General features: G+C 45.9%; 1 protein-coding gene across 1 annotated transcript; it reads left to right on the top strand.

Annotated features, from left to right (window-relative positions):
- Positions 1 to 15,895: 15,895 nt before the first annotated feature.
- On the top strand, positions 15,896 to 18,764 carry GJA5 (gap junction protein alpha 5). The gene has a single exon (XM_075102753.1). It carries the CDS (start codon positions 15,898 to 15,900, stop codon positions 17,005 to 17,007), a length of 1,110 nt encoding a protein of 369 aa, XP_074958854.1. The 5' UTR covers positions 15,896 to 15,897; the 3' UTR covers positions 17,008 to 18,764.
- The last annotated feature ends 6,261 nt before the right edge of the window (positions 18,765 to 25,025 follow it).

Here is a 25,025-nt window from a genome sequence, read left to right on the forward strand (position 1 = left end):
TACGCTCTCCATGGTTTGGTTCCTCCACCTGTAAAGCAAGGAGAGTGTTTTAGGAGCTGTAATTACAGTATCATTTGCAAAGCATTTCTCAACTACTCAGAGATGCTGCAGAGTTGAGAAGTGGAAGCAGAGGCTGTGAGAGTGCCATGTTTTATTTCCAGTAACATAAAGCTGACAACTAAGCATTTACTTTGGGATAGATGGTCATTCCTCCTCAGTGAGATGAAATCCTTTTCCAGTTTTTCTTGCTGAAAACTTTACTGCAAATGAGACTGACACACTGTGACATTTCATGCCTTGCTTTTTTCTTATTTTCTCTTTCCTCACTCTGTGCTGGTTTGGTACTTTGAGCTAGGAAGGGGAAAATGTCCATCTATAATGGAATAATTCAGGACTTTTTACTAAATAAGGAACTGTGACTATAAAACTGTTACCCCCTCGTTCAGGGGCCCATCGTCACATGCTACTCCTGTTCCCTTGGGCCCAGCCTGTCCTTGGGAATTTGCCTCCTGCTGGAGGATGCCTTCAAGCTCTCTCCAGAGTTCTAGTGTATTACAGAGAATTTCCCTCTCCCTCCTTCTCTTTCAATCATATCCACACATAGGGATTTTAGATAAAATGTTTCACCAGGAAGGTAGCACCTATTGGTGCTTTAGAGAAGGTACTAGAGGTGCCTGTCCAGCATGGGGCACCATGAAGGCTCAGAATAAATGCATTGCTGTGGCCAGGCATCAGAGATAAAATACATATAAGAAGTTTCTATCTCAACTGCTGTTGGGTGGTGGTTTTTTCTGAAATTTTCCAATGCAGTAAATCTGATATCCTCCTCAAGCACAAAGTACTCAGCAATGGCAGGAAAGTACAAGACATTTTCCCTTCAGACAGCCTCTTGAAGTTCTCAAACCTCAGGAGAGTATCTACCCGCATTTGAAACAGCCTTCCAGCAAAGCCAGATGTTCCAGGAACATCTGTTTTCTGTGAAGAAGCTCTTTCATATGTGGGCTCTCATCTGTACTACTGCATATTTGCAAACCTTTCCTCTGCATTGTGTTGGCTTGCCCTTTTTGTTTAAACCCCCGACACAGAATGAATCCTTCATTAAATATCCATGGGATCAATGTCAAAAAACTCATCACACAAACTCTATTCAGGATTTACCTGGCTTCTGTGTGAAAGGGAGCAGCTCTGATAAGGCAATAAGGCAAGTGCCGGAAATGGAATGAAAAAGGGACCTCTTGGCTTATCAGGTTCAATCCCTTTGAATAACGGGCAAGTACAAAACAAATGGCCTTTTCTAAACTTACTAAGCCCTGTCCTAAATCTCATTAGGTTTCCACCCTCACTTGTGCTACTCGAATGCTGTTCCGGCACCTCCTTCCCTGCTCTGTTGCTTAGAAACCTTCTGATTTCCAGCCTAAATTCATTCATGGCCAATTTATATGTATTTATTCTTGTGCCACATTGTCCTTTAGCTTATGTAGCTCTCCTCTCTCCCTAGCACTTACTTTCCCAAACCCCGATTTCTACAAATATTTATAGGCAGCAAGTCTCTCATCTCTCAACCTTTGTTCTGCCAGACTAAGTAACTACGCTCCCTTAGAGTATTCACCCTGCAGGCACGTCAGACCATGTTTTAATTACTTTGGGTAGCTGCACTAGCATGAAGTTCAGTGCAAAATAATTAACGCATAAAAGCTCAAACTGGTACTGCATCTATTTTCAAATCAGTTCAAATATCTCTCTGCAGTCACTTCTATGACCGACAAGTAAACATACTCTTGGCCAAGAGTCACCCTCCGTCCCTCTGATCACCCCGTTGCCTTTCTTTGCACCTGTTCCAGGCTGAATATCTTTCTTGAATGTGGGTGAGCAGCACTGCACACACTACTCTGGTGGGGTCTCACATCCTCTTGGACGATGTCAGTCTCACTCACTGCAACTGGAAATACTGCTACATCCTGAAAGCCCACTTGCCTTTTTCACCCCCACATAGCATTGCTGGTTCCTCCTCCTTTGGTGACCTTCCCTGTCTCAGTCCTGCCAGGTAGGAACTCCCAATTGCTAAGAAAGATTCCTATTACTCTCTGAGCAACAAGTTCCTAATGTGTGACTTTGCACTCTCCCGTGTAACCTCACCTCGATCATTCCAGTCGCAAAGAGCCTTCAGCTCTCCTGGAGCCAGACTCCACCTCTGCCCTGACGACGCCTCCCAGCTTTGTTCCATCAGCAGATTTCATTAGCTTTTCCACTTCAGTGCCACGGTAATTAACACGAATATTAAAAAAGATAGTCCTAAGAGCAATCTTTGAACAACCTCACAGACAACTTGCCTTCAACCTAGTAGGGAACTGGTGTCAATTCTGTCAGTCTCTCACCCGCTTAAGGATTTCTCTAATAATTCCTGCCTTCCCCAGCTGAATATTCTCCACTAACTTGCTTCTTCTGGAACACCATATCATATGCCTTACTGAAATCCAAGCAGATATGGTCTGCTATGTTTCTTTTACCTAGAGTCAGGATTCTTAGCCCAAGAAAGCTACTTACCTTTGATCAAAAGATGGTGCATGTTGTCCTATTTCCCCTTACCTGCCAGCTTCATTTCTCCTTTCCTTCAAAATCTGTTCCACAGCATCATAAGCTGCTGAGATCTGCAAGCTGCACATGGCAAGCTGTCAGCTGTTCTCATTCCCACTGTCTGGAGGAGCATTCTCTTCCACTTGCTCTCCTCACTCAAGTCATACAAGTTTTGCATAGCAGTCTCTTGGGGAGGGGAGGAAAAAATCCTTCTTCCCAGCTTACCAGTAGGCCAAGCCACTATTTCTCTAGCTGTGGAGGTGAAGAAGCTGCCATTACACCTCTTTTCCATTGAAGAGGATGCAGTAGAGAAGGGATGACACAGTGAGGGGCTGGCTGAACTGTCCATACATCTATACTCACCTTTCAGTCTTTCACCTCCCTCTCTGCCTTCACCCATTTCCTTTCTGTGCATCAAAATTCAAATAATTACCACCACCACCAAAAAAAAAAAGAGCTTGTAATGGTTACCTCACGTGCATGATGCATGTATTGGACAGAAACTTTCTCCCCTCCCTCATTCATTCAACAGAACTAGACTGTATCTGTTAGATCCAGAGATTAACTCTGCAGGAAAATTAGTATGTCACTCCGGAGAAATACCGGGACAGGAAACACAAAGGAGTATTTCTGACCACCCTGAGCATACAGCAAAGTGTCAGCCATGCAGGGAGGGGATTACATTTCAGACAGCTCACTCACAGGATCTGCCTCTCTACAGCACGTGAGAAATAGTTGACAAGACTTAGCTAGCCTATCCCAAAGCCATCTGTGAGCTAGATCTGTATTATTAACACCTTTTTTTGGACACTTCTATGATGAAGTCCTTGACAATTTCACTGGCATAAAATCAACACGACTTTACATAATAACGCTTTATGGAAATTGCTCCAGAAAGATGAAGGAACACAGTAGTCTCCTTCCTATGAAATTCCATCACAGAGACACAGCTGCCAGGCAGGAGAAGGAGAAACAACTCTAGAAACATTCCCATTGTCTTCAAAGTCACAGAAGGCCTTTCGATAAAGTTAGAAATGAAGTGGCAAATGACTATGGGTTCCTCCACACCAGGAGTATACTGAGCTGCTCTGGGAATTTAGTGTGCACTGTACATCCCACGCTAACCATCAGTGAGGATTCAGCCCTCTTGAAAAGGAGTTGAACTCTTAAATTCAGAGTGAAAGTGTCCACACAGGACATGCCTCCAGAGGTAGCCTCTGCACAGCACCATCCCTGCGTAGGCTGGCTTTCAATGTCGTGACTAAGGGGGATACTAAATTAGTGGGAGAACAATTATTAGATTAGAAGTGTTGCCAGCCCCATGTTTTAGTCTCTGGACTGCTTTTGCTTCATGATCTACACTAGCTGCTGCACAGGGACCACTGGGCAATGATGTTCTGGATGGGAGATATCTAGCCCAGTAAGGACTGCTGGAGGGACACCTGCCAAAGCTTGGGCGCAGCAAGCCAATTCTCAGGGTAGCAGAGTCTTCTGTGCAAATCTCACTCTCCTGACACCGGTTCTTTGAGACCAGCCTTTACCAAAGCCAGAAGGTGTCTCTTATTCACCCTCCTCTCTGGGGCCTGATGTGCAGGAATCAGAGGCTCAATTTGACATATACATGAAATACAAGACCTTCAGACACTTGATGTGCCAAGAGCACTTTTCAGAAAGGCCCAAATGCTCACATATCAGACGATGTGTGTGCGGGCAGGGGGCGTAGTGTGTCAAAAACCACCTTTCCTGACAGGCAGGTTACTCTATTTATCAGTAAAGGGGGCCTGTAAAACCCTACTGGGAAAGCATCAGGTATCCTCTGGGACAAGGCTGCAGCTGTGCTGAGCCCCTGTTCCAAGCCAGCAGAGCAAATTCTATGTATTTAAAGAGGTGAAGGACCCTGCTCCACATGAACTCTGCTTTGCCAGATTAAGCTTGAACAAGTCAGAAAAATGTCCTTCACTGATGCTTTGCATGGCAAATGCCTCCAAGGGTCTGGCTGGTGTAACTGTGGGGCAACCCTTTCTCTTTTCATTTAAGGAAGGCTCAGACCATGGCACGTTATCTGGGGGAGGAGGTGCGAGGAACAGCAGTAGCGGCAACTGGAAGGGACAGCACGAAGCTGGCAGCGAGTGCATCCTGTCGGCATGGGGAGGGTGGCACAGGGAGAGGCTGAGAATGGAGAGGGAGGAAAGAGATTGATGGTCCTTAAAGGAAAAACAACAGGAAACTAGGTTTGAAAATAGAAAGATTAAGCTGGAGGGGGTGGGAGAGACAAGAAAAGTAGGTGAAGAAAGAAGAGGGGGAAAGGCAGAGAGGCAGTGGGGAAGACAGAAAGTGACACAGAAAGGGGGTGGAGAAAAAGAGAGGAAGAGAGAGAGAACCATATTAAAGGAATAAAACCAAGCAACTGAGAAGAACAAGGAGTCCAACTCAATTACAGAAAGGAAAAGTGTTAAAAGAAGGAAAGAAGACAGAAGATAAGATACTGGAAATCAGGTAAGTAACCATGAGGGGGAAATAACAGAACTGCAGAAGCATTGATGGCAGATCAAGCTGTTACACTCAAGGGGAAAACAGCATGAGGGGAGAGAAGGACTTGGTGAGGCAGGAAAAGAAGGATGGCCAAACATACCTTAAGAAATTTACTTTTTCATTCAATTTATCTCCAAAACTTTCCCACTAGTAACAAGGTGGGTTTGGGACATTCTAAAAATTAAATTCTTTTTGCCACAGGCAGCTACAGAAATGACAAGGAAGCCTCCCTGCAATGAACATGGATACCAATAGATTTCAATGTACAGGAAAGCAGGATAAGAGCCCCAAGTATCCTCAGACAGTATTAATGTGCAAATTGCAGTTTCTGTCAGAATCCATTTCAGCATGCTGTCAGGCTGCTCAGGGGAGGGTGGTGAAGGGAACTCTTACCTATGAGAGGCTCTCAGGGTATAAACACTTTATCAAGTGTCTGTGCGAACCGCCTGTATTCCGAAGTGCACAGGATGGTTTAAAAATATTGCAGTTTCTTTTCCTTGAGAGTATTGCGTCCTGGCTGGACCGTGACATGGAGCCTGGGAATGTAACTCAAATGTAGAGAAGTGCCCTGATCGTATCTCCCAGTCACCCGTACTGCGCGCGCCACCGGGGGGGATGCCTTTCTTCTCCATCCCGACACTGCCCAGGGCAGCCTCAGCAAAGAGGCATGCAGACCTAAAGGGACAAACGCCCTCTCCCACTAGCAGCTGCTGCTTCTTTTTATTTGCCTTCCTAACTTTTTTCCCCTTTTTGTACTTGGCAAAATTATTCAATTATGTTTCCCTAATTTAAAACTTCTAGCATTGCCACCGCATGCTTCAAAGAATAGCCCAGCTGGAAAGCACAGTACCCCTATACATCCACCTGGAAAGAAGCAATCACAATGGGTGTAAAGGTTGTCTGCTAACGGCCACCTCTGATCTGTAGTGACTCCTCTGATTTCCTAAAGGCTCATTTTCCTGGACATCTGTAATGGCTAATGAGTTTTGTGGCACTCTGATTTTAACAACTCCGGTAAACTGAGTCAGTGCCTCTGTCCCTGAATTTCCATAAAAACCATCAGAGGACCATGCAAGTAGCATTTTTGGACAAACCTCAACTAAAAAAAGTCACAGGCTGGATAAGCCTTAATCGTTAAACTCTTCCTCGATGCTAATAAATCTGACAAAATACCTTGCTGAAGCAGCATGTATGGGAGGTTTTCCCTACTGCTTATGTGATCCTCTCTTTAAGTCTAAAGAACTTAATGCATGTACTGTATGTGTGCATATGTGTGTGCAGCTAGGAGCAGGTTAAACTGTTATTCAGAAGCCTCACAGTATTCAGTATTTGCACCAGAAGCCAAAATACTCTGCATTTGCTGGTCTTTTCAAAATTTACTCTGAGAAGAGCACAGATATCTAACTTTCTTCCCTCTTTCCTTGGGAGCAGAACAGTAGTTTAGGAGGATTCCTGAGGCTTCAGGGTTTAAAATACTCATCAGGCTCTGGTCACTTGGGAACTATGTTAAGTATTCCTGCTACTATAACTATTTGGGGTTGTTCGTTTTTTCCACTCAACATTATATATTATCACAATATTTTAGTGTTATGGGCTTTCACATGAAAAATTTAAACCTTGCCAGAAAATACAGAACTTCATACCCTAGCCTGTCTTCTCTTTTTGACCTTCAGACAGATTTCACACATTCTGCACACTTGCCCTTGTTTTCTGACTTATCTTGCAGCATTGAAAATAGACGAGAAGGAACGAGTAATTCAGCGCTATACCATGTCATTAGGGAGCACGTTTCAGAGCCTGCTCCACACCTCGGGTGCTGTTGTATGAGGCACGAGGACAGAGGCTTAAAATTAGAAACAGCTCCCAGGAGGCACCAGAGAAACTTCAATATTTGGGCTAAGAATTCGTAAAGAGGGGGAAAAAAATCATTTTTATGGCTATTGATAAGCAACAGGGAGATCTCTATGAACAATACTTTAGCACGCCAGTTTCTTTCCTGAAACAAAGAAATGTTCGTGCCACACAGTAAGTAATGAGCATAGAGATGCATGCTTCTAAGTTCCTGTAGTGTATTTTTAAAGAGGGGTCAGTGGTTTTTAATGTAAGAACTAAGGGGTTTACACTTACATTTCCGTCTTTCTTCATTATGTTTGTCATTAGGGACATGCCTTGAGAATAGTTGAGAATTTCCATACGAAACTCCTCTCCCTTATAAGCAGGAAAGCTGACAGATGCCTTGGTCAGGGCACAGGGTCGCTCGGGAAGTGAAGCAGTCCAGCGAGCGTGACTGCTGCTGAGCTCCAGGGTCTTCAGCTGCATTCAGAGGTCGGGGAGGGAATAGTGGGATGGGAGAAAAACTATCTGCAGTTTAAAATCAGAAAGAGCTATCCAAGAGGACTGGAGTTAATTCTTACTTCTTACTCCAATGTCCTCTGTCATGATGGGGCAAATCACTTAAGCCACATTTCTTCACAAATGCCCGCTCAGTGGTGTCTCTCGTCGTCTGGATGTGGTCCAGCTGGTGGAAGTGATAAACTCTCCCACTCCAGCATTAACCAAACAGATCTCTGCTTCGAACATATATTATATAGTGCTAAGTACACTGAAAAAAAACCCCAGATTAGCAACATCACCAAACAGCTTCCAAAATTAATGAGCATTTTTTGTCTTAAATCTCTCACTGCCTTAGTTCGTCAGCTGTAAAGTTGATCTAATACTATCTCCTCACCTATGGGTGGTAATGAAAATAGGTAAATTAATAATTGTGAAGCAATCAGACACTGTTGTGATGGAAGCCATAGGAAAACCCATGAGGAAACTAATAATTCTGTCTTTAGATCTGGAGTTGAATAATGTACAGTAAATGAGGCACAGGCCACCCACTGAACAATGACGAGAAAACAAAACATTGAATAGTGGCTGTTCAAGAAAGACCCAGCCAGGCTGGCACAGAACAAGGCAGGCATCCTGTGCAAAGAATGAGGTGACAATGTGAGGATATGGTTAAAGACTCATAGCTATGAGGCAGCGGCACAAAGAGATTGAATTAAGATTACTGCGAACAGTAACTCTAGCATTTCCTAGCTCCCTACTGCTGCATTTTGCAAATTTAATATTAGTTGTTTTTAAAGGGAGGGGGGGAGGTGGTGGCAGTGCATACATATATATACACATGTACATACACTGTGTATATAAAACAATCCACTCACGAGCTATAGCCAGACTTCACCCTGAATAAGAAATTAAATACTTGAGCCAAGGATACAGCAATGAGGCTGGAGTGTGAAGAGAATCCTACGGATTTTTGGAAAGAAGGCAGAAATGAGATTTGACAAGGTAGTAGTAAGTGGGAAGTAGATAGTCACTGAAAATTTCCCCCTTCTAAAGCTGAAAGCATTAGCAGTCTGGGTGCTGTAGAGAGTTAACTGGTCAAAACTGCTAAAAAGCTGAGGCAAGGCTCTGTGGGGGGCGGGGGGGATCTTGACTGTAGAGGAGCAATAGAGAAGTGATAGGCAGGGGGACACTGGGAGGAGAGGAGAGAAAGGATGCGAAAAGTCTGAATGAGAGCCCTCTCCTTCTCCCACTACCCCTCCAGTCTGTTTTATTTCATCACTATAACAAGTTGCATCTCATGGAGTCTACGAACCAGCTTAAAATCACATGGGCAGGTTTTTCGCTGCTATATTGGGCCCAGTGATTGCCTGCCATCACTGCCACATCTTATACCAGTCTCCCCCACTGACTGAGCAGTGCTTAAGATCAGCTTCTCAGCAGAGCTCAGGAACAACTTTACTACTGCAGCCCCCAGATTTCTCAGCGTGTTTCTGTTTTCCAGAGCTCCCTCTACCCTGTTTGGTTGTCCCCTCTCCTGTATACAGCACTGCCCAATTTAGCATCATCTGCAAATTCATACAGGTTAGCTTCTCCCTGCAAAGATAAAGAAGCTGGAAAGAGCACGAAGCTCTGTAATCCTGAACTGGATGCTCTTCATCCTGTTAGGTAAGGAGTAAACTGAGTAATATCTATTAGCCTCTTTGCAGCATTTACATCAGAGGGAAAATTGATGCTTCTTTCTAGCAAAAAGCACATGTAAACCTTCATTCAGCTTATCCCAAGTCACATTTGTTGAGCTCTCTAAGGAGCCATGTTTCCCTAAAGCAAAGAGAGAATCCCAAGAGAATCAGAGGGTGCTCCCTGCATGCTAAGTGTAAGCCTGGATACCACTATCATGTAACTATCTGATGCGGGCTTTTCAAACACAGTGGGACAAATTCATTCCTCAGCTTGACTCATCTAAGTTCAAGGTCTTTTCTGTTCTCTGTCTCTCGTGCCTGCATCAGGCAGATCTTGGCCCTAATATTTGGATACATGAAAGCACAATTTGACCCTGGCCAAGGTGGGGCAGAAAATAGCATTAGATGTCCTGGGTAGACAATAAAAATTCAGCTAACTGGGAGTCTGCAGCTTCCACCATCACTTCAGATGAAAATATTCTACACAATACTGTCATCTGTGTGTTTAACACATCCCTGATGTACACACTTGGAGGTGTTGAGTGATTTCCCTCTGCCTGTGTCTCTGTGTGCGTCAGGGTTGTGTGTGTGTTCAGGAGGTGACAGGTCATTCAACTCCCTTATCTTCTCACCCACTCTCTTTTTTGTGAACTCTGAGATTTTCCACATTTGGAGAGGAGGGGGAAAGCACACCTCATCAAGGAATAACAAGCTGTCTGCAACTGCAAGCAGGGCCAGTGGTCTGCATACCAGTATGACCTTTCCAGAAATTGCAGTGAGCTCAGGAAGAGCAGAAAGATGAGAAACATTGGATGTCTGTCTTCCAGAACAGGAGCTGTTAACACAGAGCACTGCCTCTCCTGTGAGATTTGAGCACTGGAGTCAAAGTCACTCTCCCTGATACTGGTTCAGCGCAGGACTTTGAACCCAAGGAACTAGAAGGGAATCTATGCAAACATCTCAGATTCATTTTTTTTTTTAAAGCATAAAGAAGTACAAACCTGTTTAGTCTAGATCCATGCACAGATTGGAGTTACAAATTTGGCTAAGGAACTGCCCTATTTCAGGCAGAAAGTTTTCATATATGCATGCATCGGCTTATGATGCCAGAGGGATGGCGCTTAGAAAAAAATGCCTAACAGGTCATTGCCTCTCTATTGCGTACACATAGGAAGGAGCCAATGTCAGTAACCAGTGAACAAAAGACACCTGCTGAGGTGGGCTGTAGCATCAACCTATGTCACAGAGCTATGCAAAGCCTCTGGAATTCAAAGCGTCGCACCCCCGCTGGACAGTGCATTTCTAACTTTGTGCATCTTTTTATGTTGTAAGCCATGTGCCCCCAGAATGCTTCCTCACCAGGTCCTGGCAACAAAGGAGCACTGCATACGTAATTTGAAAAGGCTGCTTCTTCCTTTTGAGCACTGACCATGGCTGCAGGCTCTGCCAACAATCACAAGATGTTTGTCTCTTAGAAAAGCACCAAAAAAACACCCCAAAACCAAACAAAAACCCACACACACCCCCAAACCAAAAGACAACCTCTGCCAGGTGTATCTGCTATAGAAGGGTGGCACAAGAGGGATTTCTTTCAAGTCACCAAGACAGTGTTGTCCCAGGGCATAGGAGAGAAGGGCTACAGTCTGGAGGAGCAGATGTTCTTGTGCTGTATGAACAGTGTTGTGAGCTATCACCAAGTCTAAGACACAGTGCTGCATAGAAAAAAGGACAAAAGTCTGCACATCACAACCCCTGAGCTCTGTCCCCAGACTGCCACTAACACAGTGACCTCAAACAAGCAGTTTGCCCTTTCTGTACCCCAGCGATCACCATCTGCAAGACAAAGTTGACAGCATCCGCACTGTGTGGGATGCTGTGGGGCTGGACTACTGCTAAGAGGGGACCAGAGGTCCTTAAGTAAAAGGTACAGCTGTGTAGCAAAGCAGCATTAACTAACTTCCAGTGCGGAACTGAAAGTGTCCTTCCTAAGTGTCTATAGGTACGAGCATCCAGTTTTGCAGTGCGAAGACCGCTCAAGTCTGGCTGCAGCCTGACGGTTGTCAATGCAGGGGAAAAGACCTCTGCCCTCATACCCCCACAGCAGCTATCTCTTGTGCCACACGCTCATCTGGACCTGCTATGAGGTGACACAGCTGGGGGAAGGAAGGACACAAGCAATTTCTAGGCACCGACCGTGCCACAGATGGCCTGGATGCCCCTGCACGGGGCTGTCACTTCTCATGTGCCCAGTACCTAAAGGAGATGGCTGCCTCCCCATTTGGGAGCTCAGAAGGGATGGACTTGCTGTATGGCCTCCACACAGCCTAGTGTGCGAGCCTTTTCACATCATCTTGGGCCCCAGTCTTCTAGTTCGTTGGGACATCTCGTTAACTATCAGATGCACATATTTGTATCCAATTGAGCAAATCACACATGCAGATCGGGCAAAAATATGATGGCTTTGACTTCATTCCTTTCCCCCTCCCTGGGAACCACGCTTCCCCCACACAAAGGAGCCTTCCACAGAGACCCCCTCTGTGTGCCTGGGACCTGCCAAGGGGAAGAGGTGAGCCCAGTGAGGGAGAGCAGAAACAGTGTCATAATCAGGCTCTCCACTTTATTTTAGAAACATGGCGACCTCCTGTCACCTTCCTTGTGGGAAAAGTTAGCGTGAAGTGTCAAGCTCAGCTATTTATATCGCTGCTGATAGTCTCGCCTGTCTTCTAAAGAGGGGAAAAATTTCTTCCTAACTATTCCAGGGGAAATAAACTGACATAAAGAGGAGGATTGGTCAGGAATAGTCCTCCTTCCTATTTTAGGTGAATTTCCTAGCTATTCCTCAAAACCGTGGCTGGTCCACCCAGGACAAGCACACCAGCTGGAGCAAGCGGCAGCAATATAAAATGCTCGCCTGTCGTTCAAAGCACGGGCCATCACAAAAAGGATGGGCAAAACTGCTCCGAGAGTGACGGGATGCTTCTCCTCCCACAGAAAAAGGTAGCACAAAAAAACAGGATGGTGGAGAGCAGCCCATTGCTGGTGAGCCAGCCTGGAGTAATGGCAGGTGCTGTCCCCGCTGGGGAATTTTTATCATGGAATTTGGCAGTCACAAGGCAGCCCAGAGCTGGGCGGACTCCATGCCTGGCCTGCGGTGTGATATTCAGTTTTCCCCAGCTTTAATAGCGTTCCAGGTGATAATTAAGCTGGGACGTCCATGTCGCTGGGTTTGTGCCAGGCTGTGCTGGTCTTTGTCACATACACATTTCCTGCTGCCAAGATCCCATGGCTGCACACAGCTCCTTTGTTGATCAGCAGAAAGCTGACAGCCAAAAGCATGGCCAGGCAGTGGCACAGCCCACAACTCTGCATGAATATGCATGACTCCGCTGTCAAGACATTCTGCTATCAGGTGCTGAGACCCTGCAAAGATACCCAGAGGTGTTTTTCGCTGAGTCACGCCAGAGTGAGATGAGATTTGTCCAACTGAGTCCAAACTAGGAATATAAAAGGCTGCAGACGCTCACACATTGAGAGGTCAAAGCATGTGGAAAGAGCAGTAGTCTGGGAATGAGGAAAGGGAACTATACAGAAAATTCCCAAGAATAGTAAAGCCCTGAGGAGAAAGGCTAGGTCAAAGGCAGTCCTGCCTAGCCAGGAAAAGCTGTCAGGAGGTGACAACAATCCTTCTCTTCTTGCTGGCAGCAGAGAGCTAGACACTCTCTTCTGTTGCTGTAGGAGGCCCTTGGTCTGGTATTGCAAGAATAGCTCACTAATAACTAAAAAATGTCTAAGCCAAAACCACTGCTCTAGGAGGCAACCTCCTTCTCTTGTTTTCAAAGCCTGTTCTCCCATATCCCCTTGCAGCAGCTATCTCAGCTCTCAGTGGGGCTGTTCAGGAGGCATTCGGCTCTTTGGGAAGCCCCTCCTGTGCAGGGGAGCAGCCAGCAGGAAGGGCAGAGAGAATAGCCCTTTTATCTAACCCAAGCCTCATGGCTGCCAGTCTTCGATCATTCCGATTTACTTCCTCTTGAAAAATTTTGTGCAAGTGTGGGGCAGGTAAATTACTGTTATTCTTGCATCCAGTAACATTTTTTATTTTTGGACTCCTCTTGCACTTATGTTTGCTTTACTTTGTGTTCTGTACACATTGATTTTTACAATTTGCAAGTGTCTCGGTTTAGTAGCCTTCCTCAGGGAAAACAAGCCATAGTAAAACCCCAAACCACCTGCACATGGTAGAACTGACGGAAAGAGATGCTCAGTTTGTGATGGCACATGCTTATGGCAGGAAGGAAAACTCAGCCTTGGCACAACCAGAGAGAACTCTGGTCATTTTTACCCTAACAAGCAAGGTGAATCAAGAAAAGGCAGCTGTCAACTAACAGCAGCAGGTGCAATAGGGGCACCAGAAAACAACATAAACTCACCTGGAAAAATGAGGACGCCTACCGTTGTTCATGCTGTCTTGGAAGGAACATTCCACGCATACAGTTGTGCTACACTGTATTGACCTTGGACGTACCTGTACATTGAACTGCAGGTAGCTGGTTGCCTTGTCTGCACTCTGACCGGGGGGGAGAACCCCCCCAAAAGAAACCCAAACCCCTGATTTCAGTGCAACTGTCTGTAAATACTTCCCATCACTGATTTGTCTGCCTGTATTTAATCTCCTGGTGCCCACAGAATGAAGCCTAATATGCTAATTTCTCCAGAATGCAGTAACTGCACCAAAGCCATTTCAGAAGATAAGACAGACCCACAGATTCACCAGTTTTTATCAGTGCAGATACAAAGAGGAGTCAGAAAGACTAGCTGGTTGTCTGTGTTACCGCTCCTCCAGTTCTGGGCTGGCAGCAAATGAAAGCTTCCTCATACTCTAAGCAGCCACCAGGATCTACATCAGCACAATTGCAGCACGCATGCCAAAGCAGGAAAGGGCCAAAGCCCATCCTTTGCTTCCTGGTATGCCCCTTCTCCCTCCTCACACAGCTTCCCACTGGCAGTGGGGCAGCAAGTGGTCACCTCCCCGACTCCTTAACTGGGCAATCCTCACCTTTCCTCAGGGCAGCGCTCAGCAGCAGGAAGAGTGTAAGGATTCAACTTTTGATCTCTGTCGCATCCATCTTTGCAGATGGACACTGCACAAAAACAAGCTATGGCATAAATCATTGCGTGCCTTGCTACATATAATTATATCACGTACATAACTGGAGGAGGGGATATTGTTCGCTCAACGAGTGGCGCTCTCTGTTCTCCAGCTTTTGCTCACAGGAAATCTACACAATATTGCTGCAGTAAATTCTCAGTGTTTAACAGTGTCTAATCTCCACAGACATTCTTTGTACAGTAAAAATAATTGGCTCTTAAAGACAAGACAAGGGACAATAAAGAAGGCAAGTTAACACTTTTGGTCCCTATGGCTTTGGGATTTACCTTGTCAGCTGCTTTTAATATTTCATTATGATGATTATTAAGTTTTTCATTTATTTATTACGGATATTTTCAAAAAGAGTGACTGTGGGAGAACATTATCTCCAAGCTAATACTGCACACTTTATAGCACCTAGCCCTTAACTCATGCACAAGGGAAAGCTTTGCAGTGCCATGGGAAGGTAAGCACGGTGAGTATAAGTGGATCAAATGATTGGGCAAGCACTCCTACAGAGCCCTACACAAGATGGATTAAACCCATCATTCTTTTTTTTATCCAGGGGGTTAAGTGGCTTGGACAGAAACAGTCTGTCAGATTCAGAAACAAAATTGAAGCAGGCTTTCCTATGTCCTCACATTACAATCTTACTACCAGCCCACCAAACCGTTCCTCTCATCAGACCACCTACCAAACAGCAGTTCCCAGGAACTGCTGGTCCCTGAGAGGCATTTCAAAGGAGGCTTTTTTCTTTGCCTGTGTCATTTGAACTATGAATTTTGTCTCAGAGCTTAAGAAAAGAGGAGGGAGCAAGATCCACCATTTAGATTTTGCAGCAGTCCCTCTCAGAGGGGCATGACAGGGTGGCAGCAGATTAGGTTTACAGGATTTACACAGCCAAAGTCTTTACATTTGCAGCTTGTAAATGAAACACTTGCAACTGGCAACACTGCAAAACCAAAGCAAAACCTATGGGCAAGGGGCAGGTGGGCAACAGGAAGGTTCTCTCTGCATTTCGTTTAGTGGTGGCATCGAGCTCAGAAATGAAGCCCAGAGCTGCGAGCACTTCATGTTCCAGGTGTCAGTGCAGGTATTACACAAAGGCAACATATGAAAGAGCCAAGGCACAGTTCAGACCAAGCTGTAGACTCCAGTCTTATCTCCCAGGGGATCAGCCCATTAAGGATTCCCCTGAGCACAGTTTGCAGACAGATGAATACTGCTTTAACTACACAGTCCACAGAGGATGCAATATGCAGACCGCAGTGAAACTACTTTCTGAACCAAGAAAAAAATCTGGCTCACCCTCAAAGTTTTGGCAGCCTGTTTAACAGGTTGTAGTTGAATTATGCAAAAAAGATCACTTTTTGTTTCAGTCTGAATAAAAAAAAGAAAGAATCCAACACATTGTTTTCAGTGGATGTGAAACAAAGTTTTCAGCAAACCAGACCTCATTCATTTCAGGTCGAATTAACACATTTCCTTTGATTCAAAACAAATTATTTCATTCCATGCATTCCCAGTTGGGCATTTCCTAACCCTCCTTAAAACCGCTCTCTTCTATTTTCTCCTACAGAGGCTGTGTCCAATTCTCCCTTCAAGATTTCTCACCCCTCCTGCTGAGCAGAAATGGGAGATTGGAGTTTCCTGGGAGAGTTCCTCGAGGAGGTCCACAAACACTCCACAGTGGTGGGAAAAGTCTGGCTGACTGTGCTCTTCATCTTCCGGATGCTGGTGCTGGGCACAGCCGCTGAGTCCTCCTGGGGGGACGAGCAGTCCGATTTCATGTGCGACACTCAACAGCCTGGGTGCGAGAATGTGTGCTATGACAAGGCTTTCCCCATCTCCCATGTCCGGTTTTGGGTCCTCCAGATCATCTTTGTCTCCACCCCATCTCTGGTGTATATGGGCCACGCGATGCACACAGTACGCATGGAGGAAAAGAGGAAGATGAAGGAGGCAGAACTAGAGGCCCAGGAGATGAAGAACAACGGTGACACATACTACCAGCAGAAGTGCCCCACGGCAGAGAAGGCCGAGCTGTCTTGCTGGGATGAATCGGGAGGCAAAATCATACTCAGGGGCAGTCTGCTGAACACCTATGTCTACAGCATTTTGATTCGCACTGCCATGGAAGTGGCCTTCATTGTGGGACAGTACATCTTGTACGGGATCTTCCTGGAGACCCTGTATATCTGCCAGCGGGCACCTTGCCCCCACCCTGTCAACTGCTACGTATCCCGTCCCACAGAGAAGAACGTGTTCATCGTCTTCATGCTGGCTGTGGCAGTGCTCTCTCTATTCCTCAGTCTGGCAGAGTTGTACCACTTGGGCTGGAAGAAAGCCAAGGAGAGGTGCTCCCGATCTTACAAACCCAGCCCCAGCACAGCCCCTGGCAGATTGGAGTCCGCCCCGCAAGTAGAAAGGGCCCAGATGTACACTCCTCCACCAGATTTTAACCAGTGCTTGTCAAGTCCCAGCGGCAAGTTCATCAGCCCCTTCAGCAACAAGATGGCCTCCCAGCAGAACACCGCCAACTTTGCCACTGAGAGAGTCCATGGCCAGGAGGATGCTGCTGGTGAAGGGCCTTTCATTAAGTCCAGCTACATGGAGAGTCCAGACGTGGCCAACGAATGTGCGGCACCCGCCTTCCCGGAGAACTACTTCAATGAGAAACGCCGGTTCAGCAAGACCAGCCGTGCCAGCAGCAAGGCGAGGTCGGATGATTTGTCTGTGTAGCCTGTCTCCAGGAAGGATGAGGAGAAGGAGCAGTCTCAGCGTTTAGTAAAACTTCTGCAAAGTGGACTCCAGACTCTTGCCACTAACCTCTCTCTGTTTTAACACCCTCTTGTTCCTTTACAATGAACATCATTGTTATATTGCAGACAGCACCTCTCACAGCTTAAGGCAGGGGCAGCCATGAGAAGGCACGCACTGAAGAGAGGCACCAATCTCAAGATGTGAAGCTCTTGGCCATATTTTCACCATGGGACCCACAGGGACTGGAGGCTTGCCATCCTTAGCCTGGTGGAGCACAGGCCAGCAGACTCCTGAGGCTGCCCAGCGGGTATCCACTGAGGCACTGTATTCAGCAGATTGACCGGACCTCAATGCCCTTGCATCTTCATTGGTGTCTATTCAACATTTGCTACATCAGCTTGGCAATTGTACTGAGCTGAAGCTTCTCGCACCTGCAGGGAGCAGAAACACACCGGTAGGCTTTCTGGAAGACAGACTCTCATCTGCTTTGTTCTTGCTCTTTTTAACTCTCCCTTTCTCTACCTGAGCCCAGATATTTTATACCAGTTTACCTATACAATAAATCCTACTTGAATTTTTTGACACTGTGTATATAAATTTTCCCCAGAGATAAGGATATCTGTGGTCCCGCATACACAGCTGCCTCATGTCTAACGTTGGAATCCCTTCCTCATTCCTAAGTCAGTGCAGCAGACTGGCCCTGGGGCCCAGGGATATCGCTTAGATGACCAGTTGATGAAGACTAGGGAATTTTCCCGAAGCATTTATGTCACCAATTCTAAGCAAGGCATCCATTAACAGAAATAGAGACTGTCCTGTGAGAACAAATATTCTCCTGGTAAAAAAGAAGGAATTATCATGTGGAATCAAAGCATTTTTTCCCCTTTTTAAACTCATCTTTCAAGCAACATGAATGCTTTTGAAAGTGTGCTGCCAGCTGCCAAGTGAGAGAAAAACCATCCTTTGTTTATCTGCAGAAGAGGTACGGCATGTGTCTTCTCTCACTAACCTACCAAATCACTTCAGCATCTTTTGCGAGGAGCAAGAGTCTTCTCCAGGTCCTGCACATCATTCGGCTCTTGGCTGCTCTCTCAAGCCTGCCAGCCAGAGCAAGCTAAGATGTTTGTCCTCACAGCAAGTCCCTGTTCTGCCATCAGATCTTCTTCACCTCCACTCCATCCCTAGCGCATATGGCATAAGAAACACTTGGACCAGCTCTTTCCACCACTGTAGCCTCTCAGAGCAGCTGTTGGGGCCCAACAGTGCACAGTGAGTCTGGTGGGTGAGGTCTGTAGGCAGCTCCCACTCCAGATATATTTTCTCGCTGCAGAGCTGACATCCCTCTTTTAAAGAGAATTGCTAAACAGAGCTAAACTGCTCCCTGTTGTTTACCCTGCGCTGCCCTTTCAAGACATGGGCCACAGCTTCCCAACGTTGGACTGTGTGAGCGAATGGCCTGGGACCAGCTTATGAGGGGACTGAGCCATTCCCTCTCTTAGGAGCTGCTGAAAGGGATTGTGAATCCCTGCTCCTGATACATAGTTAGCTTTGGTACAGTTCCCTGTAGATATACATATATACTCACACACAGGGGAGGGGGGAACCTTTTTTTTTTTTTTTTTGTAAGGTGTTTTATATATGTGTATTTTTTAATCCTGAAAAGACCTGCGTGTTCCCCTTAACATGAGATTTTAGTCAATCGTGCCTAGGTTTCTCCTAATAAAGTTCTAACTCCATCTCTTCTTGTTGATGTTTCTCCTCTCACGTGGCTGAGAATGAGCTTCTAGCATTGATCAGGCTGCCCGCCAGGCTCTACTGCTCAGGGATCACAAAATTTCCCATTGCCCAGAGTGGCAGGGATGAGGGGAAGGCTTGGCCAGGGGGATAAATAATAAACATTGGGAAATGATTGATTGACTGGCTAACAGAAACCCCCTCCAACTCCCCCGCCTGCCTCTGCATTACCAAGGAAGAGTGGGAAGAGCTGGCCAGAGAGCAGAGCTTCCATCACCTTGCAATGGAAGCGCTCCCTCCTTGCATCCCCTAGCACACCGCCGCACCCAGAGAGGCCACCCACAACATGAGGCCAACTCAGCAGGAGAGAGTAGCAAAACTTGTCCCCTGAGCACCTGATTGCTTGTCCATGCAACAGAGCCCCATAAGGCTTTTTAAGAGGCAAGGTCCTGAGAGACATTGAGAATCCACCGCTAACCAAAGAGTTCCTTTGAGTACTCAGCTTCCTTAAGATGTAGTTGTCTAGCCCAAAGAATAACCCTTCTTCCCCCAGCTGATGCCTCTCCTCTGAACTTCATCCCTTGCTCCCACTTTCTGACTTTCACAGGCTCCCTCCTTCTGACCTTGGATCCCCCTGTCCACCCAAAGGAAGTACCCTTCCTTCCTCTCTGGACACAATCTATCCCATGAGACCCTGCAGGCTGGGAAGCTGGAGACCTGTAAAGTACTGGGTCCCAGCAAGGAGCTTGAGAGGGGGCGTAAAAAATGAAACCTGAATTCAATGAGGACACAGAGGCAAGGATATTTAGCCATGTTAAAAACTGCAGGGACCATTTAAGATCAAAAAAGCCTTGGTTTAGTGGTTTTCTGCCCAGAAGTGAGGATGCCACCTGAACACCCAAAGCCACACAATGCAGCAAGGAGGAGGGGTTCGTGCTAGCAGGCCTGGAGTTTTTAACTGGGATGTACACAGCCCTGAGCATGCCTGTCCTAAGGGTGCCACCTTCCTGGGAGAGATACGCAATGAGTAAGTTGGGAGCTTATTAAAGCATATTCACACCAGATCACTCCCGTTGGCAATTTTGGCTATTGAGTAATCTTGCTGCTTCACAGGGCCATGCAAGCACTAACCCAGGCCTTGTTTAATAAACTATTCTGGATTTATAATAAGCAATAGCCCAAACCTTAAAAACCTCAGTGCTACAAGCACTCAGAAGGGTAGCACCTCTGCTGGAAAGCAAGGTATAGCCAAAAAATGAGGATAAGGATCTCCTTGATGCCATTTCCGACCTCTGTGATCCAAACATGGTCACAGGTGGGATTTTGGTGATCTTCGAGACCATAAGAGTACAACCATCCCAGCTTTCTCTCCCAGCCTAGAGAACACAAACATCAAAGCAGATAATCTCCCTCTGCCACTCATTTCTTAATGCCTCCCTGGTTCTGCCTTCTAGATATAACAAGTGGGGAATATTCGATGGATGGGTGTTTGCACTGGCTGACAGACCATAAACTTGCAATTCTTGGAATCTACTGTCAAGGCCAGCCAGGCTATCACAGCATGATAGGAGCACGTTTACTTCAGCCAGCAAGCAGAGAGGCTGGCCTGTCATTTCAGACAGATTTTGTATTTATTACTTTATACCAGATGGATGGATGGACGGACAACCCTATACTTGTGACCTAAATCAACATTATGTATTAAATTCAGCCCTCACGTAAGCGCTCAATCTTTAAACAGCAGCATTTCCTCCGAGGGAGGAAAAAGAAAATGTGAGAGCTTTTCATTCTGCACTTATCCCTCTTTTCTGCAGAGCCTTACCTGCTCAGCCTTTCAAAACTGTGAATTCTCCAGTGAGAGCTGGAACTGACCATTAACAGAAATACCATCCCCAGTCACCTCCTTGATCAGCACACCTCAAACCATTTCAGCATCACCTCGTTGAACTGGTGTCTGAAGGAGCCAGAAGCCAGGTCTGATCTACAGCCTTGCGCTGATCAGCTGCCGACCCTAAGATAGAACAGGGAAACTTGTGTTTCACCAAGCTCTTAAAAACAGAAATACTTCATTCTATAGAAGGAAAAGTTATATCTAAAAATACATAGAATGCCAAAACTAACAAAGTAATGTAGAGACAAGGTCATGCCTGTAGTCTCTCTTCTCTCTCCAAACAGCACAGTGGGACAGTTGAGCGGGCTGAGAGACAAATGAGGAAGAACTGGAGAGAAATATTTAAAAGTAATAGCTGATCTAGAGCACATAGGTGGAGCAAGCTGGTTCCTCTTTCAGAACATGCCAGAAAGGCAATACTTAAGCAAAGTCAAAGCTGATAACATTTAAGACTTGAAAGGAAACGGGTAAAAAGATGCCAGACTACACAATCTCCCCTCAGACGCTTTTCCACAAAATATCACTGAGGGCAAGGAATTAGGAAGATCCAAAACCCAAGGAATAAAAGCACTGTGTGTTCATAGGAATGAATACATGCTTGACTGGACTGCAAATGGCCAAAGTATGAAGAATGCAGAGATTCACAATTTGGAAAGCCAGCCTAGCATAGCAGGGAGCCCAGCTCACAGCAACGGCAAGCATTCTGGACCACTCTGGAGCCATGGAGCATCAGCTCTCCTGCCAGTGCTGCTGCTGCTGTGTCCCAGGAAGCCGAAGGCAGGCACAAGGGGAACTGCTGTCCCCGGGGGAGTCTCCTGTGCCACTGCTGCTCCCTTGGGATCCTCTCAGCAGCAGCGCAGTCTGGCCAAAAGGATGCCCAGGGTCTTTATAAGCCTGAGCTCAGCAGCAGAATCAAGGTACATACAACACATGATCGATCTCATTCCGGACCCAGGAGTAGCTGGCACCCAATTTTCTACTCACCCAAGCATGGAAAATGACTTTAAGAATAGGCATGAAGCTGAGAGGCAGCTGAAGGGATATAGTGTCACTGTTTCAATCATACCCCACTACTGGTTTTTCTCTGCTCAGTAAAGCTCCCAGGGTAGTCTGATGCTTTTCTTCTGACCTGGTGAACTATCATCAGGCCCACAAAAATCAGAAATTTTGCCAGTGGCAAAAAAGATGACAGAAAAGGGCACCAGTGTCTTTACAAATGGCATTTAAATAAATAAATAAATAAAATAAATTCAGGCAGTCCTGTTCAAGGCTATAATATCAACCGGGAACTTGTTAAAGACATTTTTTTAAAAAAAAAAAAAAAAAAAGAAAAAGAGGAGGGGAACCAACACCTCAGTGACACAGGGTGGGGACCTCCGTACTGAGTTCACATCACATCCATCTCTCCCAGCTCTCAGAGCTGAAAGACCTGGCTGGGCTATGAGGAGCTTCCAGCTGTGATTAAGACCGATTTGCATTAAGAAACACCAAGATAGGACCGGTCAGCTTTTACCTTTAGCAGTCAGGTGAGAACTCAGCCTCTTCCCTCTTTCCCCATTAAGACCTCTAACTGCCCCAAGGAATTTTGGCACCTCCCCCCAGCAGGGGTTACAGGAACGATCCTGTAAAGGGCTGATGCCAGTTTTTGCACCCATTTGTGAATAAAGTGCAACATTTCGGTGATTAGGTTACCAGCAGCAGCAGTGGTGCAGATGGACTAAGAATGAGGATGGAAAGTGGCAGCTTCTTAAGATACACTTTTTTGGGGGTAAAAACTGTGACTGAAGTGCTTACATAGTCTAGATGAGTAAAGATCTTTCCGGGGACCACAGGAATTGTAATACCATATAAAGAGAGATACGTGCACACACACATATATATAAAAACATCGTCATGAAAATTTGATGACAGAAAGAGGATCAAATGAGCTTATAACACTCAATTCTAGCCAAATAATGCAGAAATGCTTTATTTTTCCTCCAATGAACATTGGTTTATTTTTTAAAATGAATTTACTGAGACCACATTCACATACCACCACTGGTTTCCCACAGACATTTGAGCAATTGAGTTTGACGGGCAACAGAGTTCTCAGAAAGCAAATGTCAGTCACGGAAACTAAATTTTAAATTCATGTGGGCCAATATCCACCCCAGAGGCAGCTGTGTGTTCTTCCAGGCATCGGGAAGCACAAACAATATTGCATAACCAGTCCTGCCAATCACAAACCAAACAACACACCTCCACCAGAGAGTATGAGCAATAAATACACACCAAAATACGTTTTAAAGACAGTTATGCATTAGATCAGTAATATAAAACATCTGAGGGAACTGTGAAGTACTGGCATTCTGCTGGTGGAAATGGTGTTGCTTCAAACACATATTTAGCTCCCTTCCACTAGCCCTTAGGCATCGCCTGAGACATGGCTGGGAATCCTCGACACCTATGCAGGAACCCCACAGCAGGACATATGTGTACAAGGCTCTCAGAAGACCCTGCTTTCCTGGCTGCTCACGAAGTTCCCATGGGAAGGTTCGAGCCCTTCAGCAGCTTCTCCACGTGGATGCTTTTCACCATGTTGTGCTCCACACAGAGGGTTTTGCCACCCCCTCGCAAGCCCCTGTACTTCCCAAGCACAAGAGCGGCAAAAGCACTACGGTGTCGGCATAAAACATGTTCCCCTGTCCTCTAAAGCAGTTTACCACGCAGAGCTTCGTATCCTACCTACTAACACAAAAACACCGGTCTCTGGATGACTAAAAGCAATCATACCGTGTTTTCGAGCTAAAAATATATTCCCCCCCAGAGCAGGCCAGGAAGCAAAACTCAGAAAAGCTGCAAAATTTATGTATTCCTTTAAAATTATTTCTGGACCGAGGCCTGTAGGACTGCTACATTAGTCCACTTTCCTCCCCCGAGGTGGCTACATCTCATCAGCAGATTAGGCATTTTTTTCCTTTTTTCACTTCTGCATTACAGACTCCGTCCATCTGGCCTGTGACAAGCTGCTGGGAGGCAGCAGCCCCACTGCGGCATTTGCAGGAGCAGAGCCAAGCCCCCTGCAGACCACTGTTACTTTTTAAGAGGACATGTCCATCTCTTGGGGCTGGACCACAGCGGGAAGGTGTTCAGGGATTACTTCAAGCTGGGTCTTGTGACTCACTATTCATATGCAGGAGCTCCTTTTTATCATAATGTTAATTTAGGTGGGAAGGGTCAGGACAGATGGGGCCAAGCTAGAGATCAAAATGAACCATTAGGGACTCATGAGAGAGTTAAAATTCCTTGTTCATGTTGGACATGATCCTAACCTTAAAAAGGCATGTCGGCCATGGTCAGCTGTATGACAATATAAAGAAAGCATAAGACACATCAAGTGATTTTTCTAGAACCTGGATATGGGCTGCTAGGACGTGACATTTTTAACAGCAGCCCCAGCAAAACCCAACAAACTCATATTCAGCTACACAGAGGGTTTCACTAGAAATCATGTTAGCCACCAGCTCCTACCCTTAAAAGGAATCAGATTAGCAGGGAGAGGCAAGCCTGAGGTCAGAAACTTGCTGCTGTTTGTTTGGGTTTATTTTTTAAGTAAATGCCATGCCAGCTTTTCAGCCTGGGAACAAAGTTTGAGGTTGAAAAGTGCTCCTAACAGAACCAGTTTGATGGGTGCCAGGCTACGGGCAAGATGTTTCAGAAACAAGTGTCTAAAATTAGCCATTGCTAAACCACGTAGTCCAATGCAGCCATGTTCGGTTCCCACCTTGCTTTTCTTCCACTTCAGCCAAGCTTCAAGACAGCACTTAGGTACACATGTATAGCAGAAATTACCATCACCTTTGCTTCATAACATGAACTGTTAACCCAAAATTATGAGTGGTAGCTGGTATTTCACTGAAAAAATGGACTTTTTTCCAATTCATTTTCCCTTTACAGATCATGAGAACTCTCTTCTCACCTTTTTTTCCTCTGAAATTAGGCGTTGGATTATTTTTCCCTGTGGTCTTGTGTTTTCTTAGGCTAGAGTCACATTTTCCTCGCTGTATTTCTAGTTTCTCCAGATTCTGTTCAACTCTGGCATTTCCAGAGAAATGCCAAATTTGAGGACTTTCTGAAAAGTTCATTAAAGTACCCAGTCCTAAATCAACAATAAAGACATTCATAAAATGAAAAAGGACTCAATAATCCTCACTGATGCCTGACGGATATCTCTGACCACACAAGCACACCACAGCTCCCAGCACAGCGAGGTACCCGAGAGCTTGAGGAGATCCTCAGAAGCACACGTGCTGAGATACCTTAGTTTTTCCTCTCCCAGTTGCACACCTGGGGGTACGGCAAACAGCCAGCTTCCTATGGTGCAAATAGG

Source organism: Phalacrocorax aristotelis, chromosome 1 (genome assembly GCF_949628215.1).
Source record: "Phalacrocorax aristotelis chromosome 1, bGulAri2.1, whole genome shotgun sequence".
Lineage (NCBI taxonomy): Eukaryota > Metazoa > Chordata > Aves > Suliformes > Phalacrocoracidae > Phalacrocorax > Phalacrocorax aristotelis.